The sequence below is a fragment of the Pygoscelis adeliae genome, unplaced genomic scaffold, assembly GCF_000699105.1.
Source record: "Pygoscelis adeliae isolate BGI_AS28 unplaced genomic scaffold, ASM69910v1 Scaffold166, whole genome shotgun sequence".
Taxonomy (NCBI): domain Eukaryota; kingdom Metazoa; phylum Chordata; class Aves; order Sphenisciformes; family Spheniscidae; genus Pygoscelis; species Pygoscelis adeliae.
This window is the reverse complement of record NW_008825156.1, coordinates 3,676,934-3,696,389: the sequence shown is the minus strand read 5'-3', so window position 1 is coordinate 3,696,389 and position 19,456 is coordinate 3,676,934. Positions and strand designations below refer to the sequence as shown.

The 19,456-nt window shown below is 37.2% G+C and overlaps 1 protein-coding gene across 1 annotated transcript in view; it reads right to left on the bottom strand.

Moving 5' to 3' along the window:
- USH1C (Usher syndrome 1C (autosomal recessive, severe)) overlaps positions 1-19,456 on the bottom strand; it is a 47,077-nt gene that overhangs the window by 11,760 nt on the left and 15,861 nt on the right. Inside the window, exons 12-20 of the mRNA XM_009328609.1 lie at positions 17,779-17,921; positions 17,090-17,155; positions 13,987-14,111; positions 10,519-10,568; positions 10,277-10,394; positions 7,518-7,669; positions 7,031-7,147; positions 4,745-4,993; positions 1,112-1,231 (exon numbers count right to left, since the gene is read on the bottom strand). Of these exons, the coding sequence (XP_009326884.1) occupies positions 1,112-1,231; positions 4,745-4,993; positions 7,031-7,147; positions 7,518-7,669; positions 10,277-10,394; positions 10,519-10,568; positions 13,987-14,111; positions 17,090-17,155; positions 17,779-17,921 (1,140 nt within the window). The remainder of the gene's footprint in view (positions 1-1,111; positions 1,232-4,744; positions 4,994-7,030; positions 7,148-7,517; positions 7,670-10,276; positions 10,395-10,518; positions 10,569-13,986; positions 14,112-17,089; positions 17,156-17,778; positions 17,922-19,456) is intronic.

Sequence of the window (19,456 nt, the reverse complement as noted above, 5' to 3'; positions counted from 1 at the left end):
TCTTCCTTATATCTAGTCTAAATCTACCCCCCTTTAGTTTAAAGCCATTCCCCCTTGTCCTGTCGCAACAGGACCTGCTAAAATGTTTGCCGCCATCTTTTTTATAAGCCCCCTTTAAGTACTGATGGGCTGCAAGAAGGTCTCCCCGAAGTCTTCTCTCCTCTAGGCTGAACAACCCCAACTCTCTCAGCCTTTCTTCATAGGAGAGGTGTTCCATCCCCCAACCATTTTTGTGGCCCCCCTCTGGACCCACTCCAACAGGTCCATGTCTTTCTTATGCTGAGGGCTCCAGAGCTGGACACAGTACTCCAGGTGGGGTCTCATCAGAGTGGAGTAGAGGGGCAGAATCCCCTCCCTCGACCTGCTGGCCATGCTTTTGATGCGGCCCAGGATACGATTGGCCTTCTGGGCTGCGAGCACACATCACTGGCTCACGTCCAGCTTTTTCATCCACCAGTACCCCCAAGTCCTTCTTGGCAGGGCTGCTCTCAATCCCTTCATCCCCCGGCCTGTCTTGATACCAGGGGTTGCCCCAACCCAGGTGCAGGACCTTGCAACTTGGCCTTGTTGAACCTCAGAGGGTTCACATGGGCCCACTTCTCCAGCTTGTCCAGGTCCCTCTGGATGGCATCCCGTCCCGTGCATGCGTGTCGACCACACCACTCAGCTTGGTGTCATCTGCAAACTTGCTGAGGATGCACTCGATCCCACTGTCTATGTCATATATCTACATTTCAAGTATGTTCATGACTATTTACAAAGGAAAAACACAGTGTAATTAATTTTTACTATTTCATTTCTGACAAAGGAATTCAGAATTTATAAAAATACAAACCAGCATGTGAATAAATGAAAATAAGATCTGCAGAATCTAAGGCTCTACACCGCTCTGGAATTATGCACCCCAGTACAAGAATTGTCATTAAGAGTGACTTTTAGATCATGAAAAAAATGGAAAAATACCCTTTTGTACTTACCATTAGTGATCATTTGAAAATCTACATGAATTTTAGGTAGCAGAAAACAAGACAAGCATTGATTCTTTGAGGACAAGTCAACAACAAATCCCACAGCACTGTAGCACTCAGAAAAAGAACATTAAAAGGCTTACCAGGGCCTCTGATTTGATTGTTGGCCTGACCATAAAGTTTGGGTCAGGATGCAGCATGATTGGTTTAGAGACTATTGGTACCCCTGGATGTCGTTGGGTAGGTGGACTTGGAGCAAGCTGCTATGGGGTTAATTTAAGAAAATTACAATTTAGAATGTAATTTGTGCAAATCCATCATTTCACCAAGATGCCCCAATACACACATTTTATGGTAATTAATTTAATGACCCTAATACAACAAAAGGCTTACACAATTATTTTTAAGACTTACAAAGTTAACAAGCCAAAACATAATTTCTCTTGCATGCAAATAGTGGCTTTTTCCCCTAAACTCTGACTTAACCAGCAAGATTATGGAAAAATCTCATCCCTGCTTTTGGCATTTTATCCCATAAAGGCAGTGAACTGAATGAAAAACTACAAGAAAAAAAAAAATGCTAAAGTTGAGTGTAAGAACATAGTGAACCTGAAATGAGATTTTAACTAATCTATGGCTAAACAGATCTTTTAAGATGAAATTCGCCAGGACTGCAGCAATCAGCTTTCCATAAAGAATTCCAAGTTAACTTATCCTGACTTAAGAGCAAAGGTTAGTTACACTAATTACCTACCCTTGACTCTACAAAGTACAGATACCCAGAGGCATCTGAGACCTAATCATCCAGCACGTACAACCCAATTGTACACTTCTTACTCAGTCAAAAATCCCACTGACGTCAAGCATAGTTTTATTCAAGAAAAGAGTTCAAAACAGAGCCCTGTGGGTTTAGTTTCTGACTTAACCCCAGCAACTCTCAGCACACTCTTGTCAATGTTTCTCATAGGAAATGTGATGTATTCCAGATATCATTCATATAGTACAAGCTGTATCTTCTGAAGTTATTTGAATTGTTTCCAGAAAATTGCTTAAGCCACTTTTTTTTTTTAAATAGCGGAATTTTGGGGGTGTTGTTTGTTTGTTTGTCTTTTTTGTTGTTTGTTTTTTAAATAATTTAAGAAAAAAAGTTTTGGAACCAGATCTTTGAGAGTCCCTGTGGATATCCCTCAACTAATGTTGTTCCACACCACAAAATATATTGTATCGTTAAGCTTTCTGATCTTAGAAGAATTGGCAGGTTCACAGATATCAACTTGCTAAAGTTGCACTGGAACTGGATGATTTCTCCTGAGTTGCACAGTTTAGAGACAGACTTTTCTAGAGGGCCTCAGAATGGGGAAACCTGACATCCGGCCATCCTGAATCAAAATCAGTGCAAAGAGTTACCAAACAAATGTGGGTTCTTCTGAGAAGAAAGCTTGCTTCTTAGCCCCTATTGTATTTAAAATATAGTTTGGTCCTAGCTCCTTTTGTGTGTCTTGACAGAAGAACAAAGTATGACATACAGACCACGCAAACATGGACTGTATGTTGCTGAAGTGTTGGAAATACCAAGTCCTCAGACCATTAGGAGTCACTTTCATTACCTGGTATTAGGTATCTTGTAACACAGCAATGGATCCATGCACATGAATGCAAGTGATGAATTTTAAAGAAATTAGCATGCAGAGTCGAACCCTTGACATTTCCTTGACATTAGCATTACATGGGAAGTTCATAAAAGTACAGTCATTACTAACAGTACATGACATACCAGCGGACTGCTTGACACAGAAGATATTTTGCCGACGTGGGAGGTGTTTCTTACAACCTAAACAGTAACAGACTTAGTACTGGGTCCATATAAAGTATTTAGCTAATAATAATTTTGAGAAACAGATCAATTTATACCAGATATTTTAATAGTTAGTTGTCAAGAATGTATTTTGACAGGATTTCCTTCTTTTTGTCAGGTATTTTTTCAAGCTGAATTTGAAATTAAATGATCTGGGGAAAAAAACCTTAGCAACATAGATAAGATTTACCGGTTTGAGTAATATTAGAAAAATAAACTTATGGGACAACAACAGTTGTCTTATTTTTGGCTTTAGCAGGCATAAACCCAAGGTCTTTTTTCACTGAAGTCAAATAAATGCACTACTTCTGCTTATCTGTGGTATTAAAAACTGACTTTTTAAAAAGCAGCAAGGATAAACTGTCCAGCTTCTGATTTTTCTTCCATGTCTGAAACCACATCAGGAATACTGGGTTATCTACTTATAAACAAAGCAGCTTTGGCTCAGTATTAATACTTTACTAAGAGCTTAGTTCTTTCCTCATATACACTAATGATATTTGGTGAAAACTGGCTTATTTTTGAAGGTTAGGTTATTTTGTTGTTGTTGCCCGATATATTTTTCTTTAATTATTAACCTCTTTTCTCTAACATATCTAGCAGTGAAAAACCACCAGAAACATATACTAGAATATATGGGTTTGGGGTCAGATCCAGTATGGCAGCTCCTATATTACTTTTTATCTGTATATTTTCTATTAGCATTAGGAGAATGTATTTCTCCTCTGAATGCTAGTATTTTGTACGCTTGTATCATTTCACATCATTTTTATTTTGCAAATAACTTGGAAAACCTGTTATCCGTAAGAACATCTGACATCTCCATTTCAGTGGATCTAGCATATTCTTGGCACTTCAAACATATAAACCACATAGATCAAGCACTATCAGAGGCCTACTTCAGTTTATAAGGAGAGATTGATAGTTCACATTAGGGCAATTATTCACATAGAAATAATCTGCCAGTTTTCCCTGATTAATTTGCATATCCTTCCCCACCCCAACCAGAATCATGCAAAAGCAAAGCCTAGTATTTTCAAGTAAACATGCAAAAAAAAAAAAAAGAAAACCAACAATGCAGTCAGTCAATCCATGCAGAAAACTGTGTAGGAAAGAAGTGACCATATGGGATCCTCTTCTGCTGTTTGAAACAAGAATCTTTTGCCATAAAAATGAGTACATGAATCCCACTACAGGGCTTAGCAAAGGGAATTATGATGAAACAGCTGCCATTTCTCTCCTAAAGTGAGATCTGGCACAAGATTTCCTCTATTTGATCCTCTTTAGGACTGAGATTGTAATAAGGAGAAAGTCAATATTTTCTCAAAGAAATTCTTAACTCCTGTGTCCCCAAAAAAGTAAAACCTGATTACCAACTCTCATTCTTTTAAAAGTATTTTACTAGTAATTTATACCGTGTTGATGTATTAAAAGTTTGAGCTTCTGATTTTAAGCTGATTTTCCTTGTCCACTCTTCTCATCTAACAAAGCAATTTGATGACATATTAAAACATCGTCACAAGTCATTTTCACTACATGGATATTTTTCTCAAATTTAACTACAAATTAGATCCGCCACCTGCCATTGCTTTTTTTTTTTTAATCTTTAAACAGGCAATTTGGACTTGAGTGTTTAACTGATACATTCTGCCCAAGATACCTGCATGTGGTAGGGTTACAATGTACATAGGGAGGAGAGAGCAAAACCCCCTTGACTTAAATTAAAAAAAAAAAATTAAACTAAAACTACCTCCGGACTGCATTCACTACTATGAAACAATGAAACCATCCCATTTCTTCTTTTAATATTGCATATGGCAGATGGGTAGATCCAGTGGATGAAGTGGGTGATGGAGCAGGGGAGGGAGGCCAGGCAGGGGAACGGTAGAAGCACATGCGTTCAAACAGGTCATGAAGTCACCTGGGAAGCTGGCGTTACTGCCAGGGCTGGACCTCTTGAAAGTGGAACGTTTGATGTAGGAAATGGATGAGCTGATGCTGCTGGAGTAACAGTGGCTCGTGGTGGCAGAGGTGGCGTCACACGTTGTTTAGGCTTGTCAACTTCATCTAAGTTTATATCATCAAGATCTGTGGTATGAAGCTGCAAGCCACCGGCAAAGCACCGCATTGATGTGGCAGAAGGAGAAGCAGAAGGTCGTCCACTTGCCAACTATGTGCAACAGGACAGAAACCTGCCTTAACAGTTCATCTGCCTGCAACAGCTCTGAAGAAATTAATGGCAAATGCTAGAACATCACTCAGCCTAACTGCTTCTGCACAGGAAGCTCTTGGCTTATCCCACACAGAATACACAAACTTTTTCTCCAAAAGCCTTTTTAAAAGCACTCCCTGGGATGCCAGTTTAAAAAGAAAAAAATTGGAGTGCTGTGACAGTAGCCTTGGCTGTTGTGGCAGGGGGAGAATGACACACAGGGGAAAAAAAACCAAACCACACACCTGCATGGAGTCTTTAGATGGTAAAATTGTAGGACAAATCACAGATAACACAACTCTTGCCTCTCCAGACCTTATGAAGAGAAAGCAAGAATTGCTCCTTGCAAAGGTGATTATATAAAAGGAAAGTAATCAAAGACAGGGCCCTGAAATTCCATGCCATTAAAAAAGGGAAAGGGGCTAAATTCTGGTGCCAACATAACGAGACATTAATACAAGAGGGGGGAAGTAAGCTCCAGCAGCTATCAAAACAAAAAAGTTTAGGTTGCTACGAAATTCAGATCCTCAGAAGGTTCTGGACCTTCTAATTTCTGTTAATCAAGACCAGACGCACTGTGTGGCAAACAAACTCCAGAGTTTGAACATAATAAGCAGCTCAGCCAAAAGATAAGTCTGTGTGCATGAAGAAGGGTTCATTATTAGAGATATGAGCTGTCCTACAGACACATGCATCTCAGTCTAATGTGACAATACTTCCCTCAAGTGGGTATCTCTGTTGACATCTTTTGGGATCTCCTTATCTGCCATACTCACCCCTTGGTACTAAAAAATAGGTATTTCTTTGGCAGAGGTCAAGAGATCTTGACTGCTCTTGTACCCAAGTAGCAGTTCAAGCCTGTAGTACCTGAATATCGTTCAGCTGCATTTATCCCTCAGAAGCATTCTAGTTTTGTGTTTTACATGAGTTTAACCGCTTGGGTAGTTTTGTAGAAGAACTGTAATAAAATATTTACATATAACATAATATAAGAATTGATAGAGCAAATACAACACAGGGTGCTTGTCTTAAATCAGGATAGAGTTCTGGAAATACAACAGTGATTTTAATCTGTAATGTTCCCTCTTACTTTACAAAGTAAGGGGGACAAAGATCTAGCAGAACACAGGCAGCCAAATTTAGGTAGTGAGAGAAAATGCAGTATAATCATTCCACTGTCCTAGAGACCTGCACTGAAGAGCCACATGGATCCGAGCCTGAGGCCAGGAAGAACAGAAGACCAGCTGTTTTTTTCAGAGCTGCTCCACATTGACCTGAAGGAAATTCACGCAAGAGTGTTCCCCGAGGGTCCCCTTTGTGGTTGCAATTTCTTGGGGATCCCGGGGGAGTTCAGCAGATTGCAGTGTTCCTCTTGAAAGCAGCTGTGCTTGGAAAAGAGCCAGAGCAGCAGGATGGTGGGAAAGCCTCACTCCACATCTAGAACCATCAGGCTCTAAGGCACAATCACTATCTGCAGCTCCCTTTGTTTAAGGGGACTATTTAAAACACAAATCTGAACCCTGTTCTTTGGGAGTTTCTTATCTTTTTGTCATTTTCTTAACCTGTAGCTTTATTCCATGCAATACAAGGAAGCATCCAAGAGCTCATCATCAATGATGTTCTTATTTGCATAGGATACTAAAAAATATGGCTGGGTATTCAAGTCTCAGTTTTATTATTGGTAGCATATCCCACCTAGCCCAGACAACACACGAGCCAAGGAAATTGCTAATTTTGTGGTGATAATATACTTAAAAAGGAAAAAATAAAAACAGTTCATTAAAATAATAAAGAAATTACCATAAAATATAGGAACAACAAATGCTATAGGTTGTAATTCATCAATTACTGACATTTTTTCTCCCCCCTCTTAGAATGAAGGCTGAGATGGAAAGATGAAGACAGGTTTTTCTCTGGTAAAAACCTGTTGCTTTTAGGAGACAACTAGCGAGTTATTTAGAGATCATGCAATATATGGAGAAGCCAGAATTTTACCTCAGGAGACTCATTCTCCACAGAGGAAATCTGTTCTAACCGTGTTTGACAAAGTCTTTCCACCCAGTGCTGCACCTTTTCTGATTCTTCCAGGTCTTCTCGTTCTGTCTCAGATACCTTAACCGTAACATCAGTGCATGAAAAAAGGTTATAGGTATAGTGACTGTTTCAAAAGTATGAAATGGCATTTAAATTAGTTTTAAAACTAATTATGCTTTTGAGAACAATTTCCTATTTTGCTGTCTTTCATTAAATTCATCACTACACATAGACACTCATTAACTACAGAGGTATCCTCATTTGGGCAAAAACTGACTGTAGAAACAAGCAAATTTGGGAACAGAGTTTTGCAGTGCAACAACAATTTTTTTAAAACTTCACTATCTTTGACATAATTAAACAAATGTCCTGCTCAGATAATTCCACTAAAGATGCAGCTCATTTTCTTTCAATATAATTTTGCACTTGATAGGAGAACACAACATACCTCTTGCACGAGACGATTTATTTTCAGTTGTTTTTCTTTCTCCAACATTCCTTCTTTCTCTTTGGCAAGTTTTTGCTCAAACTCCATTTCCTTTTTATTCTTCTTCTGTTCACACAGACTGTCACTTTTTGACTCCTTTTTTTGTCTTTTCCCTTTTTGGAAGGTTTTGTAATTTTTTTTTTTTTTTTTTTTTTTTTTTTTGTTTTTTTTTTTTTTTTTTAGTTCAACAGATTTTTACACCAGCTAAAAACATTGCAAACTTCAAGCTCAGTACATGAGTGCCTGCCTTGAAAATTTAATTACAGTCTGTGCAAGTATGAGGATGGTCTTTTAAAAGAAAATCTAAAGTCCATTTCCCCAGCAATTTGCAGGAAATCATACCTTATTTGGAGGGCCTGTGCACATTAACATAAGTAGGACAAGATCAGACAGTTCAACTTTTTTGCTCCTCTGCAAAGTTACAACATTAGGGCACAAAGGCCCACTACAAACTTTGAATATTCAAACAGTTTTGGTTAGGTCTTGATTTGCCATCTCTCTGTTCTGGCATTTTTATATAAATACAAGACTGACTGCTTTCAGGTGACAGATGCTCATGTATAGGTAGATGTGAATATTCTACACATAAAACATCTTCATGCGTATGTCCTAAAACCAGCATTGCATGCCTTAATACAACTGAAATGAGCAATTACAAAGGAAAGGTTTAGTTCAGTGCAGATACTGAATTGCTCCCAGGAAAGAACACTGCATCATGAAGACCAAGTAGCTCCTACAAGCACCAGATAAAATCTCACGTGAATGAACTAAGACAGCACAAAGCAACTCTAAGATTTTAGATGTAGAGTGCAACCAAAAGGGAAAACTACATAGTCTTTTGGAAGCCTCTGTTCCTGTTGTCTTCAAAATACACCCTGCTCCTTACTTCTACTTTAACGATGTCACATTTCTGCTACCCTCTCCCATTTGTACTGGTAAGGCCTAGTTCATATTCGAAAGCCCATGTTCTTCTTTTAGTCATCAAAAAGTAAAAACGAGGAGCAGCTGGCCACTTACTGTCAATTACTGCTGGTGCCCAGAGAGGCTACACTTCAGGTTTGATTTCACTCCGCTCATTATCATCAGCTACTGACTTTTCACGGTGGTTTTGGGAATTCAAGGCACGAACATGCTTCACCTTACATAGCATTATTTGTCTTCCTTCCACCTTTTACATATAATATTGGTAATAAAGCCTTGGGAAATAGACATTTTCCCTGGCAGCTACAAAAGTAAATTCTCCCAGTCAAGTAGTTAATTGGAACTTTGTACTGCTGAGTTCAGTGGGATGTTGTCTATTGCTTCATGGTTAAGTGGGGGTGTTGTTAGAAAAAAAAACCAAAAACAAACCAATAATCATCGAAGACAAAAATTTGAAAAAGTTTAAGTAAAAAACCCCTAGCTTTTCACAGTAATGTTTTAACATAAACATAATTCTGTTGGCATGCTTTATTCAAGGCTAATTGGTTTATGCCTTAATAACAATTGCTGATATTATCTTACCCTCTAATAAATTAGAACGTACATTTAGTACTGTCTACTAAATGTAACATCTGGCAGGTATCAACATTTGAAAAATTACTAAATTTAAAGGCACACTGAGCAGTACACATGCCAAAGTGTTCCAGAATATGAACATATATCAGGCAATCTTAGCTGCATTCACTGCATTCAGATACAACAGGATGAGTCATCCTTTCCATCCATTTTCCCCATGGATTCAGTTTACTTCCTATTAAAGACATTTTTAGTACAGAGTGAAGTTTTCATTTTAAGACAAAACAAAAAAGCAATTAGCAATTTGGAGTAGGGTGAAAATTCATCACTTCCAGATTTAAAAGTATTTCTAAAAGAAAAAGATTAAAAATACATCTTTTTGAGCATCTAGTCCACACTGTGTAGTAGAGTTCAACAGGAACTGGGTAAGATCTTCATTACTATATTAAAAGGTATTCAGAGGCTCTCTAAACTATCTTTGCCAGCAGCAATGAAGAACACCTATTGTGTGAAGAGACTTGAGTTTTCATAAAATGTATTTATACTTTTCAGATAGAAATCCTAACTGTACTGGCTTTCACACAAGTTACAGATCCATGACGATTTACAGTCACTAGCAGTACAAAGTGGTATTGGAGTATACCATCATTTCCTATTCTTCATTAAGGAGAATAGGCATTTCCTGCCCACACAAAGTTAAAGTAATAGTCCTAAATGGTGACAGAAATACTTCACCTGTCAGATACAATCCTGACCTCCTCAGAAAACTTGAGTTCTCAGGAGATAGACATATGAACCCTCCTTGACACTTCTATACCCCAGTTAATTACCATCAGCCATCACACCAAAAAAAACCACAACAAAACCCACAACACAACCACAAAAACCCTATAACATGGCTAATATACATTGAAAGAAATAAAGAGAATAAAGCAAGAGCAGGAATAAAGTATTGTTTGAGACTCTAATAATTTGAAATTGCAATACTTTAGCAGCAACTTACAGATATAAAAGTATTCTATCAAGCTTAAAGATTTTCAATTGTTTTTGCTCATTCGCTGTGATGTACATGCTTTTTGCCATCAGCACTCCTCTTACTGGGAAATTTGCAAAGGTATAACTGGGAACTGCATACTTGGTCCCCCTTGCATTTTTGTCTCTGTACTTTTTTTTATATATTATTCTGAGGACTTTCGGAGAACATAAAGATATACACTGCCCACCTGTACTGAACACCTTCTGCAAAGTATTGACATACACTTCCCACTGCAGCTGGCAGGACTTGAAAAGTCCAAAGTATTCAAAAGGACAAACTCCTAGGCAGATGCATCCCAAACGCATCTTAATTTGTGCACGTTAAAAGAAGCAGCATTTGACTATAAAGAATGTCTAGTAATAACAGAGAAGAAAAAAGATGAAGTAAAATTGAAATGCACTGCAAACAAATTCACATCAAATTTTGTACCTTGCGGATTGTGGGAAATTTTCCTTCATACCGATAAAACCATCCAAAAGCTACAAAAAGGTAAAGGAAAAGTTGTTTTTTGAAGAAAAGTCGAGGACCAGTTCAGATTCAGATCAATCCATGCTGACACATGTAACTGATTAAAATTTATTTGAAGGCGCAACACCAAAGGTTCAATATTACATGACAAGTTCTTAGACAACTTTTGATCAATTGTGCTACTACATTTAGTCACAAGTTACCCTTATTTTACTGATACACATTTTATGTTAAGCAAAGCAAATGCAACAAGTAGTCTCCATACAGAACCATACAGCCATATGCATTGCTAAGATTTCTATGGTCACAGTCCTACTTTACACTAGTTTTAACAAGACTTCTTAAAATGAAACAGGTATTCAAACTCATTCAAGCTTGTGGCAGAACACAGTGGCATTTAAGAAAACAAGGAAAGCTCCATTTCCTAGGATAAAATATTTCAAGCCAAGTGCATAAATATTAAAAGACACATTGCTAACTAAAGACATACAAAAGAATTTGTTATCATAATTTTATATAAGAAACATAACACACAGCTCTAAATACAATCCACCTTTCTGTAGGATTGACAGATTTTGTATATGTATCAAGGTATATTTAGAAAACAATGACAACATGTATTGCCCTAGCAAAACCAAATGATCAGTTCAGTGTCAAGACTGACTGTCAGGAGGAAGGGAAACACAGGAAGAATCTGAATCAGGATAGAAAGTCAAGGCTGAGCAGCAAACCTGTTTGTCCTGCTTCATGATCACTTCATCCATGTCATCTGTTTCAAGTTGGTCATGTGCAACTCCCTTTAAATCTACTAGAGAAACAAAGGAGGAAAGGAGTGAGGAGACAGAAATGACAGTCTAACTGGAGGTTCCCATGAAACGAAAAAGAGATCAGCAATGTGTGACTAGGAGTCTCCATAACATAAAAAGAAGTTAGCAACAGGATATTTTTCCACATAATTGAAAAAACCTGAGTTCCTGCTTAAATCAAATCAATTTCCAACTTCCTTCAACCCTGAAGAGCAGTTAGGATCTGCATATGGCCAATTAGTCAGCTCCGCTATGAAGGGAAGCCTGGAGAGGTAGGTGGCTTTTCCTGTAATTAAACCATCAGCAGTTCTGGGATATCTGGCTTCGAAAAGAAATATCTGCCTTCTACTGCACTGTCACTTTGGTAAATGCTATACAGAGAAAACACTATCCTGAAGAATCAGAAAGCTAAATGGCTAAAAGATGATTGCAGAAGAACTATTTCCCCATCTCAGTTTCTCATCCAAGAAAAGTTAAGTGACTTCCCCAAAGTCACGCAAAAACTAACATAATCAGGTTAGGAACCAACCCAGGTCTCCCTTAAGTTATGCAATACCTGCTCCACAAGCACTTTCCAATTTTCCTGTGTCTAATACTGTTTTAGTACACTCTCCACATACTATCTATAGCTCCCAGCTTAGCTTCTTAACTGCAAATTAAGCTCCAAGCATCTTAAATTGTTTTGTCAACTCAAACTTACACGTCAGGGCAATTCTTCATGGAAAAGTTGCAGTGTACAAACAGTACCTCCACAGTCTCTTGACTAATTCTGAAGCAGACTGCCCAGTGATATCAAATCAATTTTCAGGCTGTGCAGACTACAGCCTGCTTCTGAAAGATTTGCTGCAATGGATGAAAAGAGGAAAAAGACAGGAAGAAAGAGAACAGAGGACGAAAAAAAGAGATAGATTCAGTAAGGAAAATGATAGTAGGAGGGGAATAGAAAAAACAAGAAGTAAGGAAAAGATGTTTCAAAGTCTACAGGTAATCCACATTTGAAAAAGCAGGATTTTTTTTTTCCCCACTGACAGATAGTCTCTTTAAGATATTAACAGATCTGCTACTACACACAGCACCTCACAGATGCCTGAATTTTGCAAGTTCTTACAAATGTGCCTAGCTTTCTCATGATTTGGTGACTAGGAATTGATACAGAAGTTCTGATTGCATGCTTTTAATTAGTACATGCTTACATGGTTTGCTACCCAAGCTGTTAGCGTGCAAGATTTTTTTTTTGCAACAGTTGTAAATATCATTATGCCATCATCATTTCATTTTCAAGATAGTTGTCAAAAGAGCATGAACTGAAGAAAGTGATATGCAGAAAAATGATGTGGTGAATACTTTAGCCTGAGAAGGACTAAGTTAGATGTGAAAGGCATGCTGGCAAGAAACAGATTTGTCAAAAGATCTAGGAAAAACACTTTTTAGAAGTCGCTGATTCTTAAGGATCTTTGATTTTTCTCTTTTTTGTCTAGCATCTTACTGTTGTTTTGCAACAATGGCTTCTGTTGCATTTTTTATCACATTCAATATATTAAGTTGTTTACTCCTCCTCATGGAAGAGAAGCAAGGGAGCTTCAAGACATTCCTACAGCCTCCAAAGACTGCCAAAGTAAGAGAGGACCGAGGTGCTGGTGAAGAGATGAAGGAAAAGATCTTTAGATTTTTCTGAAAATTAAATACTGAATTCATTTCCTCCAAGCCAAAAGCAGGGATTCCATATTTATCTTTTCTAGTTAGAAGCAAGCATACAAAAATACTCAAAACCCTAATCTCCACACTGACTTAGAGTAAGGGAGAAGAAAAAAGGTAACAATAGGAATAGTACAAAGTGCATTCATTGACTCCAAATGAGACTGCAAATCTAGTATAGTTTTCTACTTTCAAACACCCCACCTCCCAAGATCTCTTCTCAAATATAAAAATGATGTTATTTGCCAATATGATTAATGCAGAAAGCTCAAAGCTAATTCCAAATGAAAGAACAAAAACAAACACTTGTCTCCCCTTCTTCATACCTTCATTTTCAAAAGTAACAAAACCCAATAACAAAATGCCCATAAAACCTAAAATACTACTTATTACTGTATGTAATATTTTCTTCACTGAGACGAAAGCACTCATACGTATGTAAGTTAGCATTTGAATATCAGCTTATCCACATGGACATAAAAACATAATCACATGTCATAAAAAACGCAGCACTACTTCCATTTGGATATATAGTGGAAATCAGCACAAGTCTACTGATGCAAGAACTGCTCTGTGAAGAGTTTGACAAGCAAAACACTGAACAGAAACAACATGGAAAGCAGCACACCAAAACCCCAAGCTAAAGAGGTTGATACTTCAGCCAATTTCTTAGTGAACTTTATTTTTTTTCTTTTTCCTGCTGCTGCTGATTGTTAAAAACCATGACTGAGTGGATGTAGATTTCGCAAGCTAGGTACCTGTTAAACAAGAGCTATTAAGTTAATCCATCACATGCTTCCATCCTTCTGAAAATAACAGTCATAGCTAGCTTGGCTTGGACACAAACTGGTGATATATTCCATACAGCTCCGTGATGTGTCTGAAACAAATACTTTCCCTAGGAAGCAGATTGAAATCAATGACTTACTTTTGTGTTTGGAACGAGGGGCAGAGTGCACTTCTGCAGTTACAGTTTTTAGAGATTTGGGAGGTTCTTTGGGACCCCAGTCTTCTTCCCACTCCTTTTTAAATTTCTCTTCCTCTGCCGTTATCCTATAGGAAGGGAAAAAAAATGCAGCTAGGAATTCTGAGTATAAAAACAATAACATCAATATTCATTACAATTAATTAGTTTTCAGTATGTTTGTTTTTTTCTCTTTAATATAAAGCATAATAAACTGCCCCTTCCCCCAAACCAAATTCCTTTAATCAATCTAAGTTTCATTTACTAAGCCTACTAAGATAATTTGTAAAATATAATGTAACTGAGTAAAATATTCTTACTTAATATTGAGACTTCTAAAGCCAGTTATATAAACACCTGCACGGATATTAAGCCCAGAGTGATACACTGACTATCACCTTAACTGAAGCCAAAAGCCATCTCTCACCTGATAATTTTTCATTTTTAGAACTGGGAAGTATCTATTAGAAAAATAGCCAGTTTTAACTAAAAAAATAATTGAGAGAACATCTACCACATGCCTAAATCAGACCTTACAAGGTAAATTATACCTAAAAAGCATGTGTCTTATTTCTATATCTTACCTCCATTTTGATGATTGCTTCCTAAACATATAGTCCCTAGGCTACACTAAAAAGTGACTCTTCTCAAAAAGAACTAAATACAGTTGAGACACAAACCACATTAAATTCAGCATTCTGCGGAGGGGAAGAATTGTCACACTTCAGGACAAAAGAACTCATAAAACAAGGAAATTACCTAGCAGGTACGTAGAAAGGCACCATGATCACAAAAAGGACATTTTGAAGGAAAATTCAGCAAATCCCAAGTAGGTCACAAGAGAACAGCCATATAAGCTAATAGCTTGTAGCTTCATATATGGTGCCTTTAAGTGATCCAAGATCTATTCTTGGCTGTAGCCTGTCTTGAACTGGTAAACTGATATATAGTGCCAAAATTTACCAGGTCTTAGATATATATGATACTATTTACAATTGGATTATCTTTTGCATCTCTAAATTAGCTAAGGTAAATTAAAAAAATATCCACATGTGATCAAGTCACTATTAAATCTGCAGCTGAGGTCAGTATTTAAATTTGGAGGCATAGTCAATAGCAGGGAACATTGGACAGAACGTTTAGATTTGTTATTACATTTCATTTTAATAAAAAAGGGGTTACAATGTAACCTGAAATACACAGACCTCTGCCATTTAGGCACATTTGAAATTTTTTCCTAAAATGTATGCGGGATACTAATAAAGGACGCAGTGACTTTATACAAGGAATTCCTGCAGAAAGGATTTTAAAAATGGAACAAAGGGTCATCCTCACAAACTGTTAATACAGGAAAGCATTATATTCTAGTGAAACTGCCTGTCTGCAATTGCTTATTAAATCTAAGCTTTACAATATGTAAGTTCCTATGCTACCATCCTCCCTCCCCTACACCAAGGAGATTGATGCTGACTTAGCCAGTTTGGGTTGTAATATGGAAAAACTTAACAAGTGCCTGAGCAGCACTTGGAAATTATACAAGGAAGTACAAAGACGTGCTAGACCTTACAATGAGCAGCCCTTAAGGCAGCCTAATCATGAAAGTCCTCACTGAGTGAGTAAAGATGCACTTAGTTCAGAAGGATACTGCAGATAGCGAACATTCATTATAACAGACAGGCAATCTGTATTTGGAGAAAGGAATCATTCTTCACCTGTGACGGTCTGCTTTTATAGCAGCTTTCCATGGCTATTGCAGGAATTTTACAGAAGACCACAATAAAGAACAGGATGTTACCTATTCCCCAGGAATTAGAAAAGGAAAACGTGTAAGAATTCATGCATGTCCTTCAGTAGAGCCCAGTCAGAAGATTTTTCTCTTGTGACAGCTGGGGAACATATTCCTTTCTGCACCTCAGATTCAGAAATACCTGCACTTTTTCTATCAGAGAATTTTAGCTAATACAGGTACATGAAACGGGATTTAAGTGAATGAATATGAACTAAAAACTGTTTAAGATGTCAAAGGTGCAAAGTTGAATACTTTAGGGTCAATCTTACCTCTAAAAGGCTGCATCAAAACAGGTATTGTGCAATTTCACACTATCTTTCATGCAATTTCCCAATGTCATTTAGAAGGGAAATTAATTACTGTGATAACAACATATTATACTAGTTAATTTTAAAGTTCCAAATGTAAAACAATGCTTAAGTTACATTTATAGTACTGACCTTATTATGACACAATCTTTGAATGTGTCTAGTTCCTAGAACCACAGATTTTTAAAACCATAATAGACTGTGATAATAAAAATCAGATTTCCTGAATAAAATAGGTTATAGAACTTCCTGCTTTCAGTGCCACAATTTTAATTTAATTAATTCTCTCCTTAGAAAAGCAAAAGCCAACTTAAATTTTATGATGACTGAAATTTCTACTCAAGACAATTAGCATCACATAGTCCTTATTTTAATCTAAATCTATCTAGCTTTTGTTTTCAGAACTTTCTGATAGACTGAAAAAGCTATTGAATTCCACGCTGTGTACACTCTTACAGATCACAAACAGACTACCTGTTTTTTGTTTTTTTTTTTTAAATATAAGCAAGTGGATGTGTCATCAAGCCCCCAAGTGTTTTCCAACTCTTTAGTCATTCTTCTCTGTTTCTTCGCTGATCTATTTCCTTGCAGTATTAATTTCTTTTTTCTGTTAGAATTAAAGGTAGTGGTTCAGTGACAACAGAGTAAACAAGTTCTGAGACACAGAACTCCCTTAATCTTAAGTTTCTCTATACATTTATAACATTTTTAACATAAGCACCCAGCTTCAGTTTCACATTGAATTTTTTATCACCATAATCCTCACGTTTTCCAGGTGCTGATTTTGAGATCTGTTTCCCATTCTGTAACTGTGGTGTACTTACTCATATACATTGGACCCTACATTTAGCTAAATGAAAACATATACTATTTTATTAGAAAAGAATACGCAGAATGTTTTCAGCCAGATCTAATATATTATAAGCACCTTTTTTCAGGCAGCATATTGCATATGTAGGTTTTTACTTACTGCTCTATTTCTCTGCGATATCTCTCTTCTTCCTCTGCAGCCTTCTGGGAAATCTCCAGTTTTCTTCTATAATAAGAGGAATTAGGACACAATGATAGAAATAATATTTTTTGAGTAAGAACTTGCACAAAGTGTGTCAGCATATAGCTAGTAAAAGATATAAACAGTAAATACATATGCATTGGGGAAAAATGCGCCTTTTTAAAAGTCATCTTTAAGATACCAAGGGTTCAATATACTTTCATAGGAACCCTGAGGACATTCATGACTATCTGGATAATAAGGGCATATCATCTATTTAACTCTAAGTCACTATCTCCTTCGGAGACAGTTCCATAGTGTATTATTGTAAGAGTATAAAATTTGTAACTGTCTTGCTAAAAGAAAGAAGAAAAAAAAAAAAGGATGAGGGAATGGCATAGGAAAATAACCAATATCACACTGAATCATAGGGGTATGACAAGTCAGGGAACAAAGTGACCCTTCTGCTCAAGGTGTGTTTGAATGATATCAGCTTTGAAAACCCAGAACATCAAGAGCACCACAGGATAAGGACTTATGAACAAAGACTCTGCAACAGCAAAATTCAGTTAATCTAAGTTGGGAATCTTCTCGCAGCTGTTCCTGTCTTCCATGCCCTTTCCAAATCCAAGCTAAATTTTTCAGGCAATCCTATACAGAGTCCTTACAATCTCTCTTTTTCTTGCTGCTCTTTGATGATTTTGTTAGTCTCCAACGCAAGCCGCTTCTGATGCATTAACTCCTGGCGTTCTTGCTCACGGAGACGTGCTTCTCTCTGCCTTTCTTCTTCAGTCATGAACAGCTCCTTTCCCTGCAATCAGAATCACTACCCAAATCAGTTATGAAAGTCTCATGAACATAGTTCTAGGAAATAATTCAAAACCGATTACATACTAGCACATCTGCCTTTTCCTCAGATTACTTTTTCTGAGGAATGCTTTCTGAAAGACCCTGGAAGTTCTGACCACTTTATTCCAAAGAGCTACTCCAGTTTCGGTCTCAAAGTTATGATGTGCTAAACACCTCAGAGAGGCATGCAACTACTTAAGTCAGCACCAACAGTGTAGGGGTCACGCCAAAGGCATGCTCAGTGTGTCACCCAGAAAAAATTCCAAATTATACTTTCTTGAAATCTAACTGAGCAATGCAATGCTAGAGAACAGCACATTGAATGAATCCCAACGTGGAAGACAACTACACAGTTACTGCATTTTAATTCTCTTTTGCCTGGCTGCTGTGGAAATGTACCATCATCCAGGGAACCCAAATACAGGGAACGTACATTGCCAAAAAGTTATATAGTTGATGTGTTTCAGTTGGTTTTGTTCCCATTTCATTTGCTTTATAAGTAAGACACAAGCACTATTTTCAAGAAAGGTATTTCCATGGTGCTATTTGTGGAATACTGATAACATTTATCTAATTTTTCATTACTGAAATTAAAATCCCATGTTAATTAGGAAGGCAGAATTTTTCATGTCTCTAAGGCTCAAAGTAGACAGCTTGAACAAAAACAGCCAGTGAAGAACGCCTTTGCACCACAGTCTTTGCTGGCCAAAACACAGAAGTAGAGGAACTGTTTCCTTTTGCAATCTCTTCTTCAGTACAAAGATGCGTACTGAGGAAAAGAGAGACATGCAAGGTGAAGTAGGGTGAAGCAGAAGAGTTCCATAGCAAAAATTCACCATTTTAAGGATGCAATCCTAGTGGTACATGCTGGAGTAGATCCCATCTTTTCTAACAGGTGGTAACATATCTGGGAGTTGAATCTAAGTCCGTAGGATGTTGAGTTCCTGGAGCTTAATCAACTAGTCTGGAGCATTTGTTTAAACAATGTCTACAATGCCTTTGGACAACTGTATCTTTTGTTACTGTAAGGGTAGTTTAATTAAGCCATGAATTCCTTCACATAGCTACACAGTATACATGAGCCCTTAGGAAGTACTTAAATGATTCATTAAATCTTGTTTTCTCTATTTAAATCAGTTGCAAGGCAATTCGAAAATACCATCTTTGATTAGTCTATGGAACTTGAGTATCCTTTTGTATATAACTGTACATTTTACTATACAAAGGATTAAAAGCAGTAAAAACATCAAAACATTTATTGAAAGCCACACTGAAATCAGTGGAAAGATTTAGTTAATTTCAGCTGGCTTTAGATTAGGGCCCAAAGGCATATAGTTCTGCTGTACAAAACAGCGGAAATGGAAAAGTGGAAATGGAAAATTGAACAATTTTCAGTGTGTTGATACACTAAAGAGATCAGATGAAGAGTTACACAAGGAATTAATTTGGAATAAAACTAAGACATCAGCTATTCACAAGGAAAAATTAATTCACTCC